The 21,593-nt window shown below is 38.3% G+C and overlaps 1 protein-coding gene across 3 annotated transcripts in view; it reads left to right on the top strand.

The window, feature by feature from the left end:
* Positions 1–21,593, top strand: part of LOC138370635 (LIM domain kinase 1-like) — a 51,962-nt gene that overhangs the window by 10,402 nt on the left and 19,967 nt on the right. For 2 of the 3 annotated variants that reach the window (XR_011230184.1, XM_069335248.1), the window contains exons 6-11: positions 92–200; positions 4,065–4,094; positions 12,378–12,510; positions 13,835–13,943; positions 15,342–15,468; positions 17,464–17,599. Coding sequence is in view for 2 of the 3 variants with exons in the window: in XM_069335248.1 (XP_069191349.1) it covers positions 92–200; positions 4,065–4,094; positions 12,378–12,510; positions 13,835–13,943; positions 15,342–15,468; positions 17,464–17,599 (644 nt within the window). In the remaining variant the exon portion in view is untranslated. The remainder of the gene's footprint in view (positions 1–91; positions 201–4,064; positions 4,095–12,377; positions 12,511–13,834; positions 13,944–15,341; positions 15,469–17,463; positions 17,600–21,593) is intronic. The other variant, XM_069335249.1, reaches the window with a different exon arrangement.

Below are 21,593 nucleotides of genomic sequence, written 5' to 3'. Positions count from 1 at the left end.
TTTTTTTTTTTTTTGCAGGTATTGCTTAAAGGGATTTATTGATTGATAATGATGATTGTAGTGTTAATTGTGTTTACCTATTTTACTGCAGAGTTACCAGCAAAGTCGGATAATCAGAGAAGAATCAAGCTTAGCGTTGACTCGAGAAAGGGCTTCCCTCTGGCAGGACTCAGTAATTATAGAGGCCTACGTATTGCAGAGTAAGATCTCATGGTTTAAGTCAGTATTAGTACAGCAATGTACTTGCATTGAAGAAAATAATATAAAACTTGGATGTTGTATTGCTCTTACAGGTACAGTATTGTGCTTCAGTACTGTCAAGCATTGCATTCTGAATTTTGTCGTGATATAGCATAGGGAAGTAATGCTGATAAGAGATGATTAATAACATTAGCAATGTGCTAGAGGTAATAATAATTTATATAAGAGCACTCTGCAGATAATTTATCTTTGTAACATGTGGCTTATCATGTTTGTTGATTAAGGCCATTTTGTAAAACATGTTTAACATCATGCTCTCTGTTAGTTAATTTAGAGAGGAGCATTTTGTGATAATACTGCTAAACCTGAATGTAGTGACTTGTGATGTGTAATCTGTAATATATTAATGGCTTCAATCCAGAGTTTACATTATCTTTTATCTAGGTGTTACCTTGACATTTCAGAATGATGCCAACATCTGTAGTGTGTATTATTTAGGAAGATGACGTGACACTGATTCGGCCATTTATTTTCGGGTAGACATGCATCAACCTCTTGAGAAATAGTTTGCAACTACTTTCCTTCTTGCCTCCCAAAGTACTTTCTATCTCTTTTCTTCTTTTATGAAATAGGCCTCTATCTAGGGCAAGTTGCCCAATCTGAGTGCAGGGGTGGATTTTTTTTTACCAAGTCAGTTTTCATCCTTATTTTAATTTATCCATGTTCCCTTTAAGATGATAACAGCATTCTTTATCACAAACCCTTGCACTCCACTTGGCCTGGCATGGCATCCTTAAACACCGGGACATCCTGCAATTGGGTAACTGTTTATGGTAATGACCATCTTTGCCTCCATCTGGGACTTGTTTGAGGTCTCATAGATCTTGGTTTCTCTAAATCCTATGAATTATTACCCTTCAATATTTTAGAATGTATCTTTTGGCATCATCATAAGTTTCCTGTACATTCTTGCCTTTATTAATGAGGTTGAGGTTACAACTATATTTCTACAAGCCTATTGCTCATTTTAACCTATCAGGTTACATTTTATTAAGGTGCATATTGTTGGGTGAATGTCACTTAGACTTCAGCTATGTTGGATCTGCAAAACCTTGTAAGTGCTACTCTCATGCACCACATGACCTGTCACTAATGCACTCGTACCTTCCAGGAAGTAAATATTCATCCCAGCCTCAAGCATTAACTTATTTGTAAAATGTTCTCTCGAGTGGACTCGGATAGCATCTGACATAATAGTTGTAAAGCATCAAATTCCCTATTTTATCACTGCATGAGCTTGGATGCCTGTCTCTTGATTCCTAGGCATAGGATAGATATGCATCTTGACCTAAAGATAATCTCTAATAATTCTTCATATTATATGTTGAGAAATCTAGAAACAAGATACACAAGTACAGGGGTACTTGTGGTGTATGTATTTATAAATTAAAATTTGTATTCTAATTAGCCCCCATGCATAAATACCCTGAAAATAACCTATACACAATTGGTTAATTGTTTAAAATCAAAATGCTGTTATATACAGTAACTGCTTAAGAGCGTGCTGCACTATATCTCTAGACAACGATATTGCTCCCATGATTGTAATTATCTTTCACACACCACCCACATTCTCTAATGGGTCATGTATTTAGAAGCTATTGTAAGCATCACTACTTAAATGCTGTTTTCTGTAATTGGTAGACTCAGAATATTTAGTCTAAAGTTTTTACAATTTCTGTGTCATGACATATGTGACTCCCTCACGTATGCTCCTCTTGACTTTTGGATCGCCTTAAAACTTCTTTCAACTGCAAACAAAGAGAGCTCTCAAGTCTTTGTCCTCTTGACTTCGGTCTTGTAAACCTGGTGTTCCTCTTCGTCCTGTCATTTCTTCTAGAGTCTCTGTCGGCTATCTTCTTGCCTTCTGGGTTGCCAAAACTCTTGACTTCTTATCTTGGCACTTTTTTCTTCTGCCCACCTCCATCACTTTCAGGACTTCATAGAAAGACTGCACCTGCAGCCCTCCTGTAACATTCTTAGTTTTGATGTCGACTTTGCTTACTAATGTTTCCCTTGATAACGTTCTCTTTCTGTAGTTGGAAGGCAACTAAAGGCCTTCTTCATCTTACTCGTCCCTCTATCTGGCTTCGCTACGTTGATGACATTTTTGCCTTATGGGCTTGTGACCTTAGTCTTTTCCAGCCTTTCCTCTTTTTTCTTAGCAATCTGGCTTCTATCAGTTTCAAAGCTGAATGGGAATCTAATTCCCTCTTCCTTTTCTTGATGTTTATGTTCACAGCTCTGTGTCCTGTTTCTCTTTCTCTGTCTACCGCAAACATATGCATAGTGGTATGTACATTCACTTCTTTTCCAACCATCCTCCTCCTGTTAAGAAAAGTGTTCTTGTCTCCCTCTTCCTCCACACTCTACACATCAGTGACCCTCAGTTTCTTGATTATGAAATTTCCTTAATTTACAAATCTTTCTTTTACTTTGGTTACCCCTTATATTTTATCAACTGTGCCTGTTCTCAAACTAAACTAAATTTCTTTCATCCTAAACCCCTAAAGCTGTTTCCAACACTGATACTACTGTGCTTTGCCTTCCCTTCATATCTGAGCTAAAAATTCTCACCAATCCCCTTCGTCCGCTTGACATAAAGCTCGCCTTTGAAAAACTAACACTCTTCTTAGTAATCTGGTTCACACTGCTCCTCCTGCTTCTAATGCTGCTGGTGTCTACTCTTTTTTTCCTATTCTTTCTATCCTCTCCAGTACTTTGGTGAAACTGGCTGTACACTAAATGACAGACTTAATGTTTGACAACACACAAAAGAAGTGTTAAGGCTGCAGATACAAACAATGCTCTCTTCTGTTATGTTAGGAACTCTAATCATCCTATTGAAAGGTCCTCTTCTAAAATAGTCTCTCGTGCTTCTAATCTTCACAGACGCTGTTTTGTCAAATTGAATCTGATACACAACATAGCCAACATGAACCTTAGTCCTGGCTTTGTTGCTGTTGACTCTTCCCTTCATAGTACACATGCAAATGATTTAACCTTCAAAGGTGATCTGACATAAGCCTATCCCCGCCTTTCTTTTCTTATCCTCTTATTCTTACCTATCCCATTCTTTTTTTCATCCCATTATTTCACTCATCCCATTCTTACCTTTTAATGTACTCTTACCTTTTAATGTACTCTTACCTTCTAGGAATTCCTGTACCATCATTTCTTACCTGCTCCCCACCTTACACTTTACCTTTACATAATTCCTTCTTCTCTTACTTGCTCCTCACCTCACTCTTGCCTTATTTAATGCCTGTGCCTCCCTCACTCCCATCACAATCAACTTGATAATGGTCCAGAACTGATTGAAACGTCGTCATCTCTTCATCTTCTGGTGTGTGGTTTGGTCATCATATCTTTAACCACATTATTGTGACCTCGTCTGCATGTGTTACATTTGTATTTGTTTAGTGTCCATGTTTGTTATATTTGGTCTGTTGATGTAAGTATCAGAAGTAAACAACAATGAAAATTTTAAACAAGTGGTTCACCACTCATTTTTTCTGGTATAGAAGATAAACACATGTACATAATATTTATTATACTAATCCTTCTGTCTTTTTTTAACCAAAAAAGCTAGACCTATATGAAATAAATTTCATGTAATTTAATTTACTAAAATGTTGCTTAATATTAACAAAATACTATTTGTTTAACTAAAGATAAGTTTCAGTCATCAGTTAATCAGTCACATACTTAGAAGCAAGTTATATAATTGTTTTGATGTCCCAGGAATTGCAAAGTTTCTTACCAACGGAAGGGGTTTACTAACACTAGTCCCTGTGTTTCAGTGTTCCATCCCTCAAAGAAAGATTACAACAGTGAGTATATTGGTGCAGATACTTTATACACACAAATTTTCCCTTAGCATGTTCGGGATGTAGTGTAGAGTGACAGATATCTGTGTCGCTTTTAGGATTGATTTCAGGTTTTTCAGTGTCTTGAAGTGAACAGATACTAAATTATTCTCATGCCCTGCAGAGATAAGCCTGTTCCCAGTAAAACTAAAATAGAGCCCACAGGCCTCTCTTCAATACTTGGTTTCTCCTGCACTGCATGATAAGGTTTCTTTGAAGCACTCTGATGATCAGCATTTTCCTTCAGTTTAAAGAATGCACCTATGGCTCTATGTAAATATCTACTTGCATGTACTTTTCTCAAGCTGACCTTTCTTTTTTACAGGGCATCCACTGAGCATTATCATAGTAGAGAAATGTGATGGTAGCACTTCTAGGGTTGAACACACGGTATGAAAGTTTTTGCATTAGTTTAAGGAATGGCGCTTGTTGTGACGGCTGCATTTGGTAATATTTAGTCCTTGTTTTATTTTATATATACTGGTATTGTAGAATGCATTATGGGTTTTAAATCTAAAAGTCTGGTTTAAAATTTTGTAAAGTTTTAGCTTAATAAGGTAGTAATTGTTTTTGTTTCAATTAGTAGGCAGTGCTTTAAATGTGAATATTGTGTTGTAAAGCTTACTTTTTAAGCAGATTTGGCTATATAGTATTCCTTTTAAAAATAATTCCAAATATGACAAAGGAAATATATTTGCAAAATCATCATTTGCTCTTAGCATGGCCTTAATAAATAACGCAAATTCAGTTAGTGCACTCATAGAAAGCAACTCGTGTGAACTAATATTACAAGGAATTTAGTGTTGCACTATCATCTTTGTAGTTAAATGACACATTTAATTTGCACATACAGTACTGTACTTACAAGTACTGTAAAGTACAGTGGTACCTCGAGTAACGAATTTAATCCGTTCTGGCGCCGTCGTTGTCATGTGAAATGGACGTCATACAAAACATTAATGTCCCCATTGACATTAATGGTAATCAAATTAATCCGTTCTACCACTGAAAAACATCAATATGATATTCGATGTTTTAAATAATGGAGCAGCCTACCTTATATACACTGCACAAACCTTAATGACATTTTTCTTTCTTCAAATTTGTTCAATATTTATTTTTCATTTGTCTTATATCAAAAACTTCGTTCGGTGGTCGGCAGATAGGCTGCTCCATGTTTCTTACATAAAAAAACGAAAACAAAAATGAAGAATTTTGTAAACCAGAACAAATGTCAAAAAGGTTTGTTCGATTGTCTACAGGTAGGCTGCTCCATGTTTCTTAAATAAAACAAATAGTTGAAACAATTTGGAAAATGGACAAATGCCATAAAGGTTCGTTCAGTGTTTGACGGGTAAGCTGCTCCATTATAACAATCTTTCTTAGTTTCGTTCCATATGTTTTGTATTTTTCATTTACGTCTATAATGGAGCAGCCTACCCGACAATCACTGAACGAACCTTTATGGCATTTGTCCATTTTTCAAATGGACAAATGTTTGTTTCAACTTTTTGTTTCAACTGTTTGTTTTATTTAAGAAACATGGAGCAGCCTACCTGTAGACAATGGAACGAACCTTTTTGACATTTGTTCTGGTTTTTAAAATTCTACATTTTTTTTGTTTTAGTTTTTTATGTAAGAAACATGGAGCAGCTTACCTGCCGACCACCGAACAAACCTTTTGCTATAAAACAAATAAAAAATAAACATTGAACAAATTTGAAGAAAGAAAAATCTCATAAGTCATAATGAGATACCAAATAATATACACGTGGAAAATACTGGAGGGACAGGTCCCAAATCTGCACAGTAAAATAACAACGTACTGGAGTGAACGATATGGAAGAAAATGCAGAATAGAACAGGTGAAGAGTATGTTCAGAGCAGAGAACACTGTATAAAAATTAGAGGTCCGCGGTTGTTCAGCGTCCTACCTGCGAACATCAGAAATATTGCTGGAACAACCGCGGACATCTTCAAGAGGAAAACTAGATTGTTTTCTTCAAGGAGTGCTGGACCAACCAGGCTGTGCTGGGTATGTGGGCATGCGGGCCGCTCCAAGCAGCAGCCTGGTGGACCAAACTCTCAAGTCAAGCCTGGCCTCAAGCCGGGCTTGGGGAGTAGAAAAACTTGCAGAACTCCATCAAGCAGGTATAAAGGTTTGTGCAGTGTATGTACGGTAGGCTGCTCCATTATTGAGACATAAATGACAAATACAAAACAAATGGAACACATTTGAAACAAAGAAAGATTGTTATAACGGAGCAGCCTACCTGCCGAACACCGAACGAACGTTTTTGACATTTGTTGTATTTCAGAAATTTCATTTCTTTTTTTCTACAAAAATGGCAATGCTTTGCAACATCTTGGCAGTCACCCCTTTATATCCCAGCATCATTAGCATCTTTAAACAAGAACAACATAATTTATTTGCATCGTCGGAGGCGTCCAAGAATGTGCAAGAAGCAACGCGACCCCACCATGTGGTGTTGACGTTACTCAAACGAGCGTTTGCCATACGGGACGATTTGTCGCCGATTGGGCCGGTCGTTACCTAAAATGTTAGCCTTTTGGGGCGATCGTTATGCGAGGTACCACTGTACATCTGTTTGACAATATTTTCCATGTAAATGCATGTTATTGTGACCAATGATTTTAAAAATACATGAAGTTAACTAAGTTCAAAGGGATTACCCAAAAAATTACACAAAATATAAACTCTAATTTGAAAAGTATAAGCTCACAGACAGAAAGAGATACATACACTCAAGCCAGAATGACCTTCATGCTGGGTATGGAGAAATTGCACTCATGAGTTTAGCAACCCACTACAAATTATTTGCCAAGCATCTTTACAAACAGGAAACCTCTCAGACATACTGAAAAAGGCAAACGGTCCCAATTAAAAAAACAGTGACAGGGAAGACCCATTAAACTACAATTAATATCATTGACATATGTGGTTGCTAACTCACTAGAGATGGTAATTAATTTTAAATGGGTGAAATATCTTGACAGAAATGACATAATAGCAGACTGGTAGTGTAATTTTTGAACAGAAAGGTCATTTGTAACAAATTGACTAACTTTAAATGAAAGGCCATGATATCTTACAGAAAAAAAAAAAAGAGACATTTTGTTTGACTTCATCATTTGGACTTAAAAATAACATTTGATTAAGCCCCAAACTAGTAAGTAAGGGTGACAAACTATTAACCTGGAAGAAAGATTTCCTAAATGATAGTAAGGTGATTATTGAGGATTACTGGATTACTGAGAGCTGTTATAAGAGGGGGTGAATTCGAGGGAAGAAATGCCGCTAGTGGACAACACACTATGCAGCTGTTGTTTAAAACTTTATTTCAAAGAACGTGTGGAGAAACAGAGAAACTCCAAAAGATTCAGAGACCTGCTATTAAATGGATTCTGAATCTTAAAAATGTAATTTTTGTGGAAAGGTATGAAACTCCAACATGCCAAAATTGAAATTACAAGGAAACAAAGGGGTTACAGGCAAACTGTAAAAAAGCCAGATTAAATAATTTCAGACCCAATCTGGATTTGCTGAAAATTCAAATTTCCCCAAATTTGGCCAAAGTTGGCTATTTACCTTTATTTTTTAATTTTCCCTATAGCAAGTGATACATATTTAGACACAAATAATATATAAACGCTGATTTTGGTGAAATATAAGTAGTATTTGTAATGTAATATACAGAATGTAGTTTATTACTAACCGTTTTTGGAGCTGCGGCTGGTCTTCCTAACGCAGTGGTATCAGAGTGTGCTTATAGTACAGTATAGCATATATAGTTCAGTACAAAGATTGGGCTTTTGGGTGAGAGGAACTGGGTGGGAAGGAGGGTATTCAGGGGTATCGAGATGGAAGGACCAGCAGGCAGGATTGCCGGATATCAGTTGGGTGGGAGTTGGGGAAAGATGAGGGGTTGAGCAGGCAGCATAAGGTTGGGAGGGAGGAATCTGGAGGGTAGGGGAGAATCATGGGGACAGGAGATATTGAGTGGGCATCCATGAGACATTTATGAAGGGCTTGGGTGGGCAGGAGGGAGAAATTGGGCAGGCAGATGGGAGGAAGGTATCAGATGGACAGGCATGAGGGGTTTAGTGGCCTTGAGGTGGGCAGGCTTGAGGAACTGGGCAAGTTGGATTCATTGGACAGGCAAGCTGGAAGATGGGTGGGCAGGTACAAGACTGATTAACAATGAAACAACCTACAGATAACCTTCCCTATATACCCCTCTCCCTTACTCTATCCATTTCCTCCCATCCACCCCCTCCCTTACTTTCCTTTCTTCCTGGAAAGAATCAATTCTTTATGGATTGGTCTCTAACTGCAATGACAGACATACCTGATGCTCCACCATCAACAAAACCCAATTATAGTTTTGTTAATTATTTTATTTGCAAGGGTAAACTACAGGCTGGCTAGACTTAATGACACTGTACTGAGAACTACCTGAGAAACATGAGCCTTGGAACAAGGAACCAAGGACACCAAATTCACCCATAAAGTGTCTTCCAAGGCAGAATCGGTGGCACATAAGTAATGGCAGAGAGCTCTGAAGGGGGACAACACATGATGCACCCTCAGCCTAACTAATCAAGCATCAATAACGAGACTACCCCTCCAGAAGCCAGCCGACTTGTTCTTCACCAGAAGAGAAGGAGCCATCGAACACAAGGTACAGCAGCTCTGCCAACATGGCATGACATGAGGCAACAGCATTTGGCATGAAATTCTGATAAAGTAGGAGAGCACTACCCACTCAGAAACCAAAGGATAATGATGAAGAGAAAGGAAGTGGCAAAAAGACCACCAGGAAACTTCATACTGCTGCTTAGAAGAAGAATGTAGGTGGTCACCATCGAAGAAACCACCTGCTCGCAGTAACTATATCAATAGAGATGATGAATCACAATAATATGGCTGATGGTGACCAAACCACACTCCAGAAGATAGAGAGATGATGACGATTCGGTTTGCCATCTTCCCACTATTGTTTCTCTCTCTCTGGCTTCGTTATGTTGATGAAATTTTTTTGCTTTATGGCCTCATGACCTTAGTCTTTTTTCAGCCCTTCCTCTCCTCTCCTCTCTTAACAATCAGTCTCCTTTTATCAATTTCAAAGTTGAATGGAAATCTAATTCCCTCTTTCTTTTCCTTCATGTTCATGTTCAAAGCTCTGTGTCCTGTTTCTCTTTCCTTGTCTACTGCAAACCCATGCATAGAGGTACGTACATTCACTTCTTTTCCTACCATCCTCCCGTTAAGAAAAGTGTTCCGGTCTCTCTCTTCCTCCATGCTCTACGCATCAGTGACCCTCAATTTCTTGATTCTGAACTTTCCTTTAGTTGCAAATCTTTCTCTCGCCTTGGCTACCCTTTACATTTTATTAACTATGCCTATTCCCAAGCTAAACAAAATTTCTTTCATTCCAAACCCATTTCCAATACTAGTACAGTACCACTATGCTCTGCTTTCCCTTTATATCTGAACTCAAAAATTTCCTAACACCCTTCATTCACTTGACATAAAGTTTGCCTTCGATAAACTACCACTCTTCATAGAAATCTACTTCACACTGCTCCACCTGCTTTTAATGCTGCTGGTGTCTACTCTATTTCTTGTTTTTCCTGTCCTCACCAATACTTTGGCAAAAACTGGCTGTACACTAAATGACAGACTTGATGAACAGAAAAGAAGTGTTAAGTCTGCAGACACAAACAAAGCTCTCTTCTGACATGTTAGGGACTAATCATCCTATTGATTGGTCGTCTAAAATAATCTTTCCTGCTTCTACTCTTCACAGACACCATCTTGTTGAATCTGTTGTTTGATACACAACATACCCAACATGAACCTTAGTTCTGGCTTTGCTGTTGACATTTCCCTTTCACAGTACATACTCAAATGCTCTAACCCTGCTAACAACCTTGACCTAACATAAGCCTACCTCCCTTTTTCTTTTTATTTATCTCCTCTTATTCTCACCTATCCCATTCTTCCTTTATCCCATTTGTATTTTTCTTTGCATTCTTACCTTTTGCCTTACTCTTACCTTCTAGGAATTACCTTATCTTATCTGCTTCTTGTGATTTGGTCATCATAGCAAAAGATTCATAAAAAGAGTCCAGAGGTGAAGAGCAGAAGAGAAGATTAGACATGTATATGAGTGGGATTGGGTGGTTAAAAATAGGAGCTGCCTCATATGGGCCAGTAGGGCTTCTGCAGTTACCTTTGTTCTTATGTTCTTAAGATCGAACCAGAGTTGTACGTCACCGGACTGATCTTCTGAAAGAGGCAGAGCCGTGAAAAACTCTCCGGTTTAAACATCGAGCCAGCAGTGCTTGAAATCAAGGCTGAGCCTGCCACCAAAAGGCCAGCGTATAAGGAACACAGAGTTTAGCTTAATTCCAGTAACTAGAAGTAGGTATTTTCACTCTCACTTGGTAATTCATTTTGTACTCCATTTTTCCATTGGATTCTTGCTGCTCTTAGCCATGCCCTCTAATAGTTCAGTATACTGTATTCCAATTTCTTTTGTTATGTAGTGTGCTATTTTGCAATGTGATGAAGTTGCCCACCGATGATCATGTTTTGAATTATTTTTCTTAATGTGTCTTCATTTCCAGATAATATTTTTTTATATTTTGACCATCTTGATTTAAACTTAAAATAAAATGTGTTGTCAAGCATTGTGGAGTGCTGCATTGTTTTGGGATGAGCTTTCATTCTTTGTGGGAAATTTCAGTACTGTACTAATATTTTTATTTCTTAATATATCTTTATCTTAATTTATATAATTTCAGATTTTAAAACCCAACACAAGACATTTCTAAATTTTACTATCTTGTTGAAGATATTTGAAAGTGATGCATCATATGTTGTTTATTATTTACTTTTGTTATTCTTCATATACTGTATATACCTGTACATAACAGAAAATTCACACATTCATATTGAATAATACAGTACAGTATAGAGAAATATTAAAATTAATGACTTTTCTGTGGGGAACCCCGTTGGCTCTCTGGAGCTATCGGATTGATATATGCTATATTAGTCTGGGGCTGCAGTCACATGGAGTTCTGCCTTCATCTAGTTTAGCCAGTTTGTGGTCTATCCTTAATGTAATCAAATTTGCAGCTTTGTTGTGTTTGCGAATATGTCTTGGGGAGATATTCAGGTTCAGGGGTTATTGACTTCTGTTCTCCTCTGTCTCTGAGTGCCCATTTTTTCTCTCTTTTTCTCTTTTCTCTGTTCACTTTTCTCTCTGGTTAGATAGAAACAGGGAGCCACCAAAGGAGTCTTCTCAGAAAACCACCATAGAGTGAAATGAAATGCCTTTCTTGTGAGTCCTTGGCTGAACGGTAGAGCGACGGTCTGACTTCATGCAGGTCGGTATTCAATCCTTGACCATCCAAATGGTTGGGCACCATTTCTTTGCCCCGTCCCATCCCAAATTCTTACACTAATCCCTTCCAAGTGTTATATAGTCGCATTGGCTTGGCATTTTCTCCTGATAGTTCCCTTCCCTTTCCTCCCTTTGCCTTTTGACTGATTGGACTTCATCGGCTGAGCTGGTAGCTGCCGATGCTGCCACGTGGTGTTATGCAGCTGCTACTAAAGGAAAAATAACCAAACTACAGTACTGGGTCTATTGGTTTTCGAGTTGTTTAGATTTACCATCCTGTTGTCAGTTTTGTCTTGCTCCATCTTTTCGGTGGCTGTATTCCATGGTTAGTGATCTAGAATCTTTTGCTCCCTGTGTCTCTATAGAGGAAGCCAGATTTTGGCCTCTGGTTCCTGGTAGACTTTTATTGACGCGAAAGTGCCTGGTGCGACTTGAATTGGATGGATCTATCCAGATGGTAGCAGCAGAGAGCCTCCGAGAATCCACCTGTGTGTGCATGTATGCACATGTGTGTGTGCGTATATGTACACGTCTGTGTGCATACATGCTTGTGCATGCATATGCTTGTTCTTTTTCATGTATGTGTGAATTTATGTATGTACCTGTGTGTACATACATGTGTACACACAAACTTTAATTAACCTTTATTATAAATACAGTGTATAGGAACTCCTCATTATGTTAGTCAAACATTTCTCATATCAGTTTTCAAATTTTGAAATTTCTTTTTTTTTTTTTTTGCTTTTATTGTACATTTTATAAAAATGATTTAATATGGACTTTCTAAATTGTAAATTTTTGTTTGAACCAGACTGGACTCAGCAGCAGACTTGATGTCTCTGCACGTTGGAGATCGAATACTTGAAGTGAATGGGAGACCTGTTGAGGATCATTGTATTGGTGACATTGAAAATCTTATTACTTCCTCTCAGGATGTGTTGCAGGTTAGATATTAGTCACTTTTTATCTATTGTTTCTTTTAAGTTGTATGAGGATGTGTAGAATTGTACAAGCTTTATTACATATTGTCTAGGGTTTTATGTAGACTGTAGTCCATGTATATTCACCTAGTTGTGTTTGCGGGGGTTGAGCTTTGCTCTTTCGGCCCGCCTCTCAACTGTCAATCAACTGTTTACTAACTACTTTTTTTTTTCTTTTTTCCACACCACACACCACACCACAAACATGTGTGTTAGTGACGGTCTGATACTAATGTAGGTGTATGCCAGGGGTGTGTAGTAGTCGTACAGTACAGTATATACATCTTTATATATGTGTATGGTCATGAATTAGGACAAGTTAAGAAAATCTGAGAAGGTTTAAACTTGGTGTACATGCCTAATAAGAAGACTTTGATGTTTGGCAGTCGGTGATAGAGATTTATGAAGGATACTTGAAACGTTTATTGCTGTGTGTGAAGGGAAGACTATGGAGTGAGTGTCTACAAAAGTTAAGTTGTGGTGGTGGAATGAAAGAGAAATTATGTGTACAAAATAAATGTGAGCGATGAAGTATTAGTAGTGGTTGATCAGTTTAAATAATATAATTGGGATTATGACTGATGAAAGGGGAAAATGTGCAATTGAAGTGTGATACCAATTTTTATTCATTACTTTTTTCTTTGCTCATAAATAATGCCATTTTATTCATTCATTTGGCAGATTTTCACTCATTTATTTGACAGATTCTTACTTCTTTCACACTATTGTATACAATTTGATTGTCTTTCCTTGCATCTAGCACAGTAGCTTATCCCTTTATGGTTGTCAAGATGATAACCCATCATCTCTCTATTACTCATATTTTCTTTCATCTCTTGATTTATATGTATCTATCCATTGTGTACTGCTCTCTTTATCTGTTTATATGTGTAGCTGTTCCAGGAAATTACAATTTTTACCATAAAAATGCTGATCTGTGTAGCAGTCGAAAGTAAATAAGTTCCTTCCCATGATTAGAGTAGTTTTTCATAAAGCAGCATTTACATTTAACTGATGCATCAGATCAGGTCTGTATGTTTAAAGGCATTTGCATCCTTTCCCAGAAAATGACTGTGCTTTCTATGTTCAGTGTTTAATTTAAAAGGGAGCTCTGGGTGTTGATGCAGTAGTTCAGGGAAATGAAGCTGAAACCCCATTACCATATGTTGTCATCTACTCTGATGCATCAGATATGATTAGTTTAAATTTCATACTTTAGTTTAGCAGAGTAATATTTCTGGAGCTAACATTTGAAGTTTAATTTGTTACATTTGCTTTTTAATTTCAGTTAACCATTGAACATGATCCTGAGCAAGTATCTACCAGACGACAGAGCTTTCCCTTTGTCTCACCTTGTCGTAATATATCTCCGGTTCATGACCCGCAGCAAAAAGAAGGTCAGTAAATCCGAGGTAGTTTCCGAGCTTAGATCCCGTGGGAGTATCTGAAGGACTGGCTCAATATGGAAGATTTTCATTATGTTCGATACCCTCATTGTGTTTCCAATTTCCACATGTCCTCTTATTGTTTTTTAACCTCATGTCCACTTTTTCTGTTTCCCACTATATCTTGTATGCTGTGATAATATCCTCCCTGTTCCTTCTTTCCTCTATAGTTATGAGATGGAGTTTGCTTAACCAGTCCTTGTAGCAATTTTCATTGTATATTTCACAGGGTGCAGATTCCATACTGGTGCTGGTATTTTTGATATTGACTATATAGATTGTCTTGAGAAAATATCTGGTGTTAGTGCTGGAGATACATCAACTCTCAAGCTTGTTTCTCTTTCTGGTTCTTATAGCTATAGTTGCTTCCTTCTTATGGTGTAGATTCTTTCTTGTCTCCTCTATTCTTTTATGATCTCCATTACCATACATGTAATGACACACAGAGTGCACCAGTTACTTTCACTCACCATGTATTATCTTGATGCGAGTCTCACAAAAATGATTTCTGAGTTGTATTTGTCATGTTTGTATGATGTGTGTATCTGTATCCTTCTTCTTGCCTTATCATTCAAAGAGTGGGTAGACAACTTTTCAATAATAAAGCTAGTTATCCCTCCCAAATTTTAGCCTAGACTAGTGGGGGCTTCCGAGCTTTCTCTAATGGGTAATGGCAATGTAAGAGTCCTGGGAAAGCAGGACTCCTGCACAGGGAAACGACCATGTATAGGTAGCTTGCTCAGAAAGGAGTTTTTCGTCCACGTTCACAAGCTTATTAATAAAATACACGCATTGTATCTCGGGACAAAAATAGCCGAGGATTGAAATACTGTACCTCCTCAGATGTACCTGTATTGAATTTTGTTCCCAACCTGATCCAGTTTGTTAAACTTCCTCTTGGATATTTCTATACGTTAGAAAATATTTAAACAAAATTTAAATGGCAACTCTGGGGAAGCACAGTACTGTAGTTGTATGAAGCAGTGGGGTTCTCTGTAGCTTATTTGTGCTGGCATGTAATGGTGGTCATTATATGTGATACTGCAGTATGTTGTGTGGAAGATATTCTGAATAGATCGGTGGATTTTTGTGTGTCTTTTCCCATATTGCTCTCCTGTGTTTTCTATGCTGATACCTTCTCACTCATCATAATCAATCATCTCAAGATAACCTCCATTCATGTGTGAAGTGGGATAATGATGATAATGCACTTGTTTGGATTATATTAACATGAATTCACCTCAGTTAACAAAGATATTTTTATTCAAATGCATTTATTTTGTATATTCATACATACATGTTCTTAATATATATAAATGTTCTGACCTACTACTGCATTATTCAAAACAGGTTTGAGAGAGCGTCTTTTTAAGCGAAGAGATGAAGGTTATGTATCTGGTACACAACGCAGTCGTCAGCTAAGACGAGGACGAGGGTGTAAAGAGAGAGCATCCTCACTTCCTAAGCTATTAGACAAGTATGAATTTTTTAAATGAAACTTTAAATATTTATGACTTTGGGAGGAAATTTTATTAGTTGATTTTTACTTGAATTTTTTTTATATATAAAGTGCTAACAGTATGCAGAATACTGTATAAAGTGCTAACAGTATACAGTATACTGTATAAAGTGCTAACAGTATACAGTATACTGTATAAACATACAGTATGTATTTATCACTTCTGTAACTTGGGAACTTATTCTCTAAGACGTCTTGATTTTTCATACTTTTGGCATGCCTATAACTCGCATCAACTAAAAAAATGCAAAATGTAGGGAATTTGTTTTTATAAAGCACTCCTTTCAGAGTGCCCCCTCTATTACCCTTTGAGCCAAGACCTGGGTCCATCAGAACTCCATATTCCTGTTGGGCTCTGTCACTCTATGCTACGTAGGGAAAAATTAACTTTTCAAGTGGTCTTGCCATCTTCTTGAAGAGAAGGTAAAATTCAGTCCTCCACTAAAGAGCCGCTTGCTATGACACCATCAAGCATAAATAACAGCTAAACGCTCCCTCCGAGAAATAATTTGAAACACAAGGAATACAAATTAAATCTCAGTAATTACCAAACTGGTAGTTAACAAACTTCTCTGGACACCACTAGATGGCAACACCACCACTGTTACAGGGTCAGAAGAGTAAGCTATCTTGAGGTTATGTTGAGACGATTTTGGGGCTTAGCGTCCCCTATGGCCTGGTATTCGACCAGGCCTCCTTTTTGTTACGCACCCCCGCTAAGCAGCCTGTAGCAGCTGTCTAACTCCCAGGTACCTATTTACTGCTAGGTGAACAGGGGCATCAGGTGAAAGAAACTCTGCCCACTTGTTTCCACCTCCACCGGGGATCGAACCCGGAACCCCAGGACTACAAATCCCAAGCGCTATTCACTCAGTTGTCAGGCCCCATACCCTAATTTGAAGACCAGCCTTCCCACATAGGCACTGAGAATCAGGACTTCAACAGCGAGAAAGGGATTGATAAAAGGGCTGCTCGGAAACGAGCTTTTCACAAATTCAGTACCCTTGTTAAAGGCTTTAAGTGAGGGAGCAATCTCTACTACAGCTGTTAATGATGATGGTGCTGCTATTTGGTGGTCTTTAGGATAACAGTTAATTAGTATAGGGTAGTTTGCAGAGTTTTAGTTGGGATTCATTGGAGTGGGTAGTGAATTTTTGTTGTTAATCTTTGGTGATATTGTGGGCAGTCCTTTGGTGGACGATTTAACTTTTTATCTCCCATGTTTTCCTTCTTCAATTGAGGTGGCAATACTTTTTGCAAAGATGCCTGCCACCATAGGGGCACAGATCAACAGATACTGACAGGACTGTGAAATCCTGGATGGCCACTGGTACTGGTAAGGGAAGTGGCCGAGTGACTGCTAAGAAAAATTGTTTTGTAAACTCTACACCCATCCATTAAGTACTTTGTACTGCTACTCTTTAGTACATTTTCATGCCTACTTCAGCAGCATCCTATGAGGGTATATATTAAACATATACTGTACTGCTATCCTCCTCGCAAGTTCATATTTAGTCATAACAGTATTGCATTAGAGATAATAGCTGGGCTTATGCTTGAATGTATTTGTTTGAATTGGAGTATGTAGGTCAGTTTGTGAGGAGCACTGTACACCTGGTCTTATGTAGTGGAAGGGTACTGCTCCGAGTAACTGCTGTGTGCTGCTGCTTGTTTATCTCTCATTCACTATACACTAGTATGAATTGTAAAATGAATGATTGTATTTTGTTGGGTTATTCATAATTATTAATATTCTTTTAATGTCTTGTTCCACATATTTGATTCATATCTCTACCATGTAAGAGTGTGAAATGCGGTAATGCTAACGTGTGATTAGCTAACAATTTTGTTTGGTTACATTTAGACCCCTTAATAGGGATAGCGCAAAAAAAGTGTTGCAACCGAAAGGTTAAATTACCTTACCTATTTATATTTTTGTTTATTTATCACCAGTGACTATTCTCGGGAATCTGGCTACTATGACCTGAGCCGAACTAAGTCATTCCGTGTAGAGCCAAAGAATCATCGAATCTTCCGTGCATCTGATCTCACTCAGGGAGAACTTCTTGGCAAAGGTTTCTTTGGACAGGTAAGGCAAACATGTTTTTATTAAGTTTAAAGCAAGGTTTGGTAATGATGGGTCTTTGATTCCAATTACAGTATATTATTGGACATCTTTTGCAATTCATAGGCAGGGTTCCTTCATGATCTGAGCTAGCAGGAATCTTGTTGACCTTCACCCTACTGTGATTAGAAATTTTGCAAATAATCGTGCCAAGTAGTTGAAGGGGAAGACAGTGGAGAGTTCTCACAATCCATCACCAAATTTGCTGTAATAATAAAGAGAAAAAATAAACCAGTCAACTCCCCCCTGCAAAAGTTAATTAGGGTTACTAAGACAGCCAATTATTGTTATGCTAATAGTTAATGAACTACCTGACACCTGACCACTACTAGTTGCTAGAACTAGCTACAGTACACTAGTTTCTGGGTTTTCATTAAGATTTTGCCTCTGTGCCGGATGTCCATTATGTGTGTGTTTATTTCATGGTATGGCTTCGTTCTTTTTGTGTGTCTGACTGTGGGTTCTGGCTTCAATTTTGTTTCAGGGTTAGCTTCCCTGGTGCTAATTGATCAAAGACTAAATTTCCCCAAAACTATCTTTTCTCAAAGGAGCCCCTTCTGGCTACTATCTCTGATAGTGTCCCATATGACTGGGTCTCATCAGTCACAGTTCTATAGGCCTAAAGGGGACCTTCGCCTGAACCCGGCTCCCTCCCTCAAAGAGGCACAAGGAGCAGTGGCATTTATTTATTAAGTTTTTTTTAAATTTTGTTCAGTAATTCATTTATGCCACCTGTGGGAAAGGTACCCAGATAGCGAAACAAAATACAGTAAACCACCTCTGGCTACAAATGAGACCACAACTTTAAGAACTGCATAAACAACTCCCAAATCATGTTAACAAATGATCAAATTTTCATGAAACTAGCATAAGCTCGTTCAACCCACCTTTCCCACTCATTTAGGGGAAGGAGGGAAGCAGGCTGTAATCAGCCAGCTGCGCCATCATTGGTTCTATTCTGATGATAGTGTGCATTGGGCTGCTTTTATGTCACTGACTCCAGTGTTGGCTTTCAGCTAAGTGGTGTTTTTTGCCTTTGTGGCTGTTCCTGTACACTTTGGTACAGTGTGAGCTAGGGGTTGTAATGGTTGTAAAGGTTTTAATATAAAGAACCTGGGAATTATGATGTCTGACAACCTGACATTTAGTAAACACAACCAAACAATCGTAACGGCACCAGGAAAATGATAGGATGAATTATGAGAACATTCGAATCCCCCACAGCAATACTAACACTATTTAAATCAATGGTGCTATCTTGTCTTGAGTACTCACTCAAGTACTCAATAGCTCAGTACTCACTTTCCCTTTCGGAGCAGGAGAGATCTCTGAAATAGAAGGAATACAGAGAACATATACAGCACGCATTGAAACGATAAAACATCTAAACTATTGGGACCATCTCAAAGCTCTTAAGATGTACTCTCTGGAAAGGAGATGAAAAGGGTATCAAATAATATACAGTGAGGCCTCGACTTACGATGGTAATCCGTTCCCAAAGATGGATCGTAAGTCAAGCGATTTTTCCCATAAGAAATAAAGGGAATTGAATTAATCCGTTCCCCACCCTCCAAAATATTAACTTACAAATACATTTTATGCTGAATACAATGTTTTTTTCTAACTACAATACAGTACATGTTTATCTTACCTTTATGGAGGACTCATGATGCGTATGGAAGATGGTGAGCAGGGGGAGGAGGAGAGGTGTTACTGTTTGGATGGGGAGTCCCCTTCCATTATAACATCAGGCAGTGATGACTTCTCTGGGGTACACTCTCTCTTATGTTTTGCCTGCATACCACTAGGATCTGGTTGTGATTCACTGCTTGTTTATCTCACTAAAAACCTTTCCAGAGATTTTTGTTTTTCCATATGTTTCAATTTTTGTCTGTAATGAGGCATCACAGTATCATTAAAAAGGTTAAGGCAACTGCCTACTGCACTGTGATTTAGGTGAGTCGTTTCAGCAAAAGTTTGCAATTCTTCCCATGCTACACACATTTTCTTAATGAATGAGGAAGGGACATTCTGTACTGTCTCCTCCTCCCCTGAAGAAATTTCCTCAGCTGTCTCTTGTTGCTGCTCCTTGTGAAGTTCTTCGGTGGTCAGTTCTTTGCTGTGTTCCTCCATCAGCTTGCAACACACAACACTCAAAACACTATGAATGCCACTTCTTTTTCTAAATTTCTCAAACCATCCCCTGCTCGCCTTAAACTCTTTCGTATTTGCATCACTCGTTCCAGGGGTTTTCTTTAAGAGGTCTTCATGCAATTTCCTTGCTTTTTCACAAATGATGGCCTCTGAAACTCTATCACCCGCTAACTCCTTGCTGTGTATCCAAATTAATAATAACTGTTCAACTTCCTCAAGTCTTTGTGTTCTATGTTTCGTGTTTATTGATACACCTTTTGCCACTTTAGCACTCATAATGTCCTTTTTCTTAGCCAGTATGGTGGATATCGTTGACTGAGATTTGTTGTACTGCCTAGCTAGTTCAACAACCCGCACACCATCATATTTACGAATGATCTCTTGTCTTTGCTCTATGGTCATCCTTATATGGGTTTTCATATGTTGAACCTTACCACTGACTTTCTTGGGACCCATGGCATGATATATAATAATTACTTTTATGTTCAAAGAGCAAAAAACACCACAAAAACAGAATTTCTTATAGGCGTGATCATCACTAAGCGGGCAGCTGTAGTAAACCGAGGTAGGTCGGCCCGCGTGACCGGGAACCATGCGCTGGGTCGACCCGAACCTGTACCAACAAATATTGTTAGTCGACGACATCATTGTATGTCGAGTTGCATTTTTCGATCAAATTTACATGGTAACTCAAAATTATCGTAAGTCGGGGCAATCGTAAGTCGAGGTGCCACTGTATATACATGGAAGATACCTGTACTGGAGGGGCCAGGTCCCAAATTTGCTCAGGAGAATAACAACATATTGGAGCAAAAGGTATGGAAGGAAATGCAGAATAGAACCAGTGAGGAGTAGAGGTGCCATAGGCATAATCAGAGAACACACGCTGAAGATCAGGAGTCTACGGCTGTTCAACACCCTCCCAGCAAGCACTAGAAATATTGCCGGAACGATGCATGTGGATGAATTCAAGAGGCACTTGGACAGGTTCTTGCAAGAAGTGCCAAACCAACCAGGCTGTAGTGGATATGCAGGCACATATCCACTACAGCCTGGTTGGCTGCCCGCTCCAAGCAACAGCCTCTTAGACCAAGTTATCAGATATCACAAGTCAAGCTTGGCCCCAGGCTGGGCTTGGGAAGTAGAAGAACTCTCGAAACCCTCTCCAGGCATGCTCCAGGGTTAAGAACACTTAAAGCAACATGTACTCAGGGTTCTCTTCTCTCCCAAGCAGCACAAAGGAGATGGCCTATGTCTGCTCTTTTGTATTATAGTGAGCTGCTGGTTTGATTAGAGAGTGAGCAAACTGTCCACTGCCTTTCCTTCCCCAAATACATAGCAATACTATCCGCGAAGTTACTCGTCACATCGAGATAAAGGTTGATGGAAGACTGGCATTCTTATCAGTTCCTTAAGGGGATCCTGGCTGCTGGCTTGAGAAGTGACCATTCAGAAAAGAGCATTTTATATACAGTAATTGAATGTCATATTTATTTACTTTTAGATTGATATTATTTGCAGGCATAGTATGGTTTTATTTGTACTGAGATCTGTAATTTGATACAATATATGTTTTTATAATGCAAACCTTCCAAACTTTTTTGTGTTATGCAACTGCTAAATCATGTTCATTAACTATTTCAAATAAAATATCTTCAGATATGAAGTAAAAGTAAGCTTAAGGTTTAGTTGAAACTTTTATTTGGTAGAATGCAAATGTAAATTATGACATGAGAAGACATACTTTTAAGTGCAATAGTTCAAATATAAGACGAAGTCAAGTAACTAGGGTAAGAAATGAAGG

The sequence above is a fragment of the Procambarus clarkii genome, chromosome 32 (assembly GCF_040958095.1).
Source record: "Procambarus clarkii isolate CNS0578487 chromosome 32, FALCON_Pclarkii_2.0, whole genome shotgun sequence".
NCBI lineage: Eukaryota > Metazoa > Arthropoda > Malacostraca > Decapoda > Cambaridae > Procambarus > Procambarus clarkii.
Note: the sequence above shows the minus strand (reverse complement) of the source record. Positions and strands in the feature narration are given on the sequence as shown.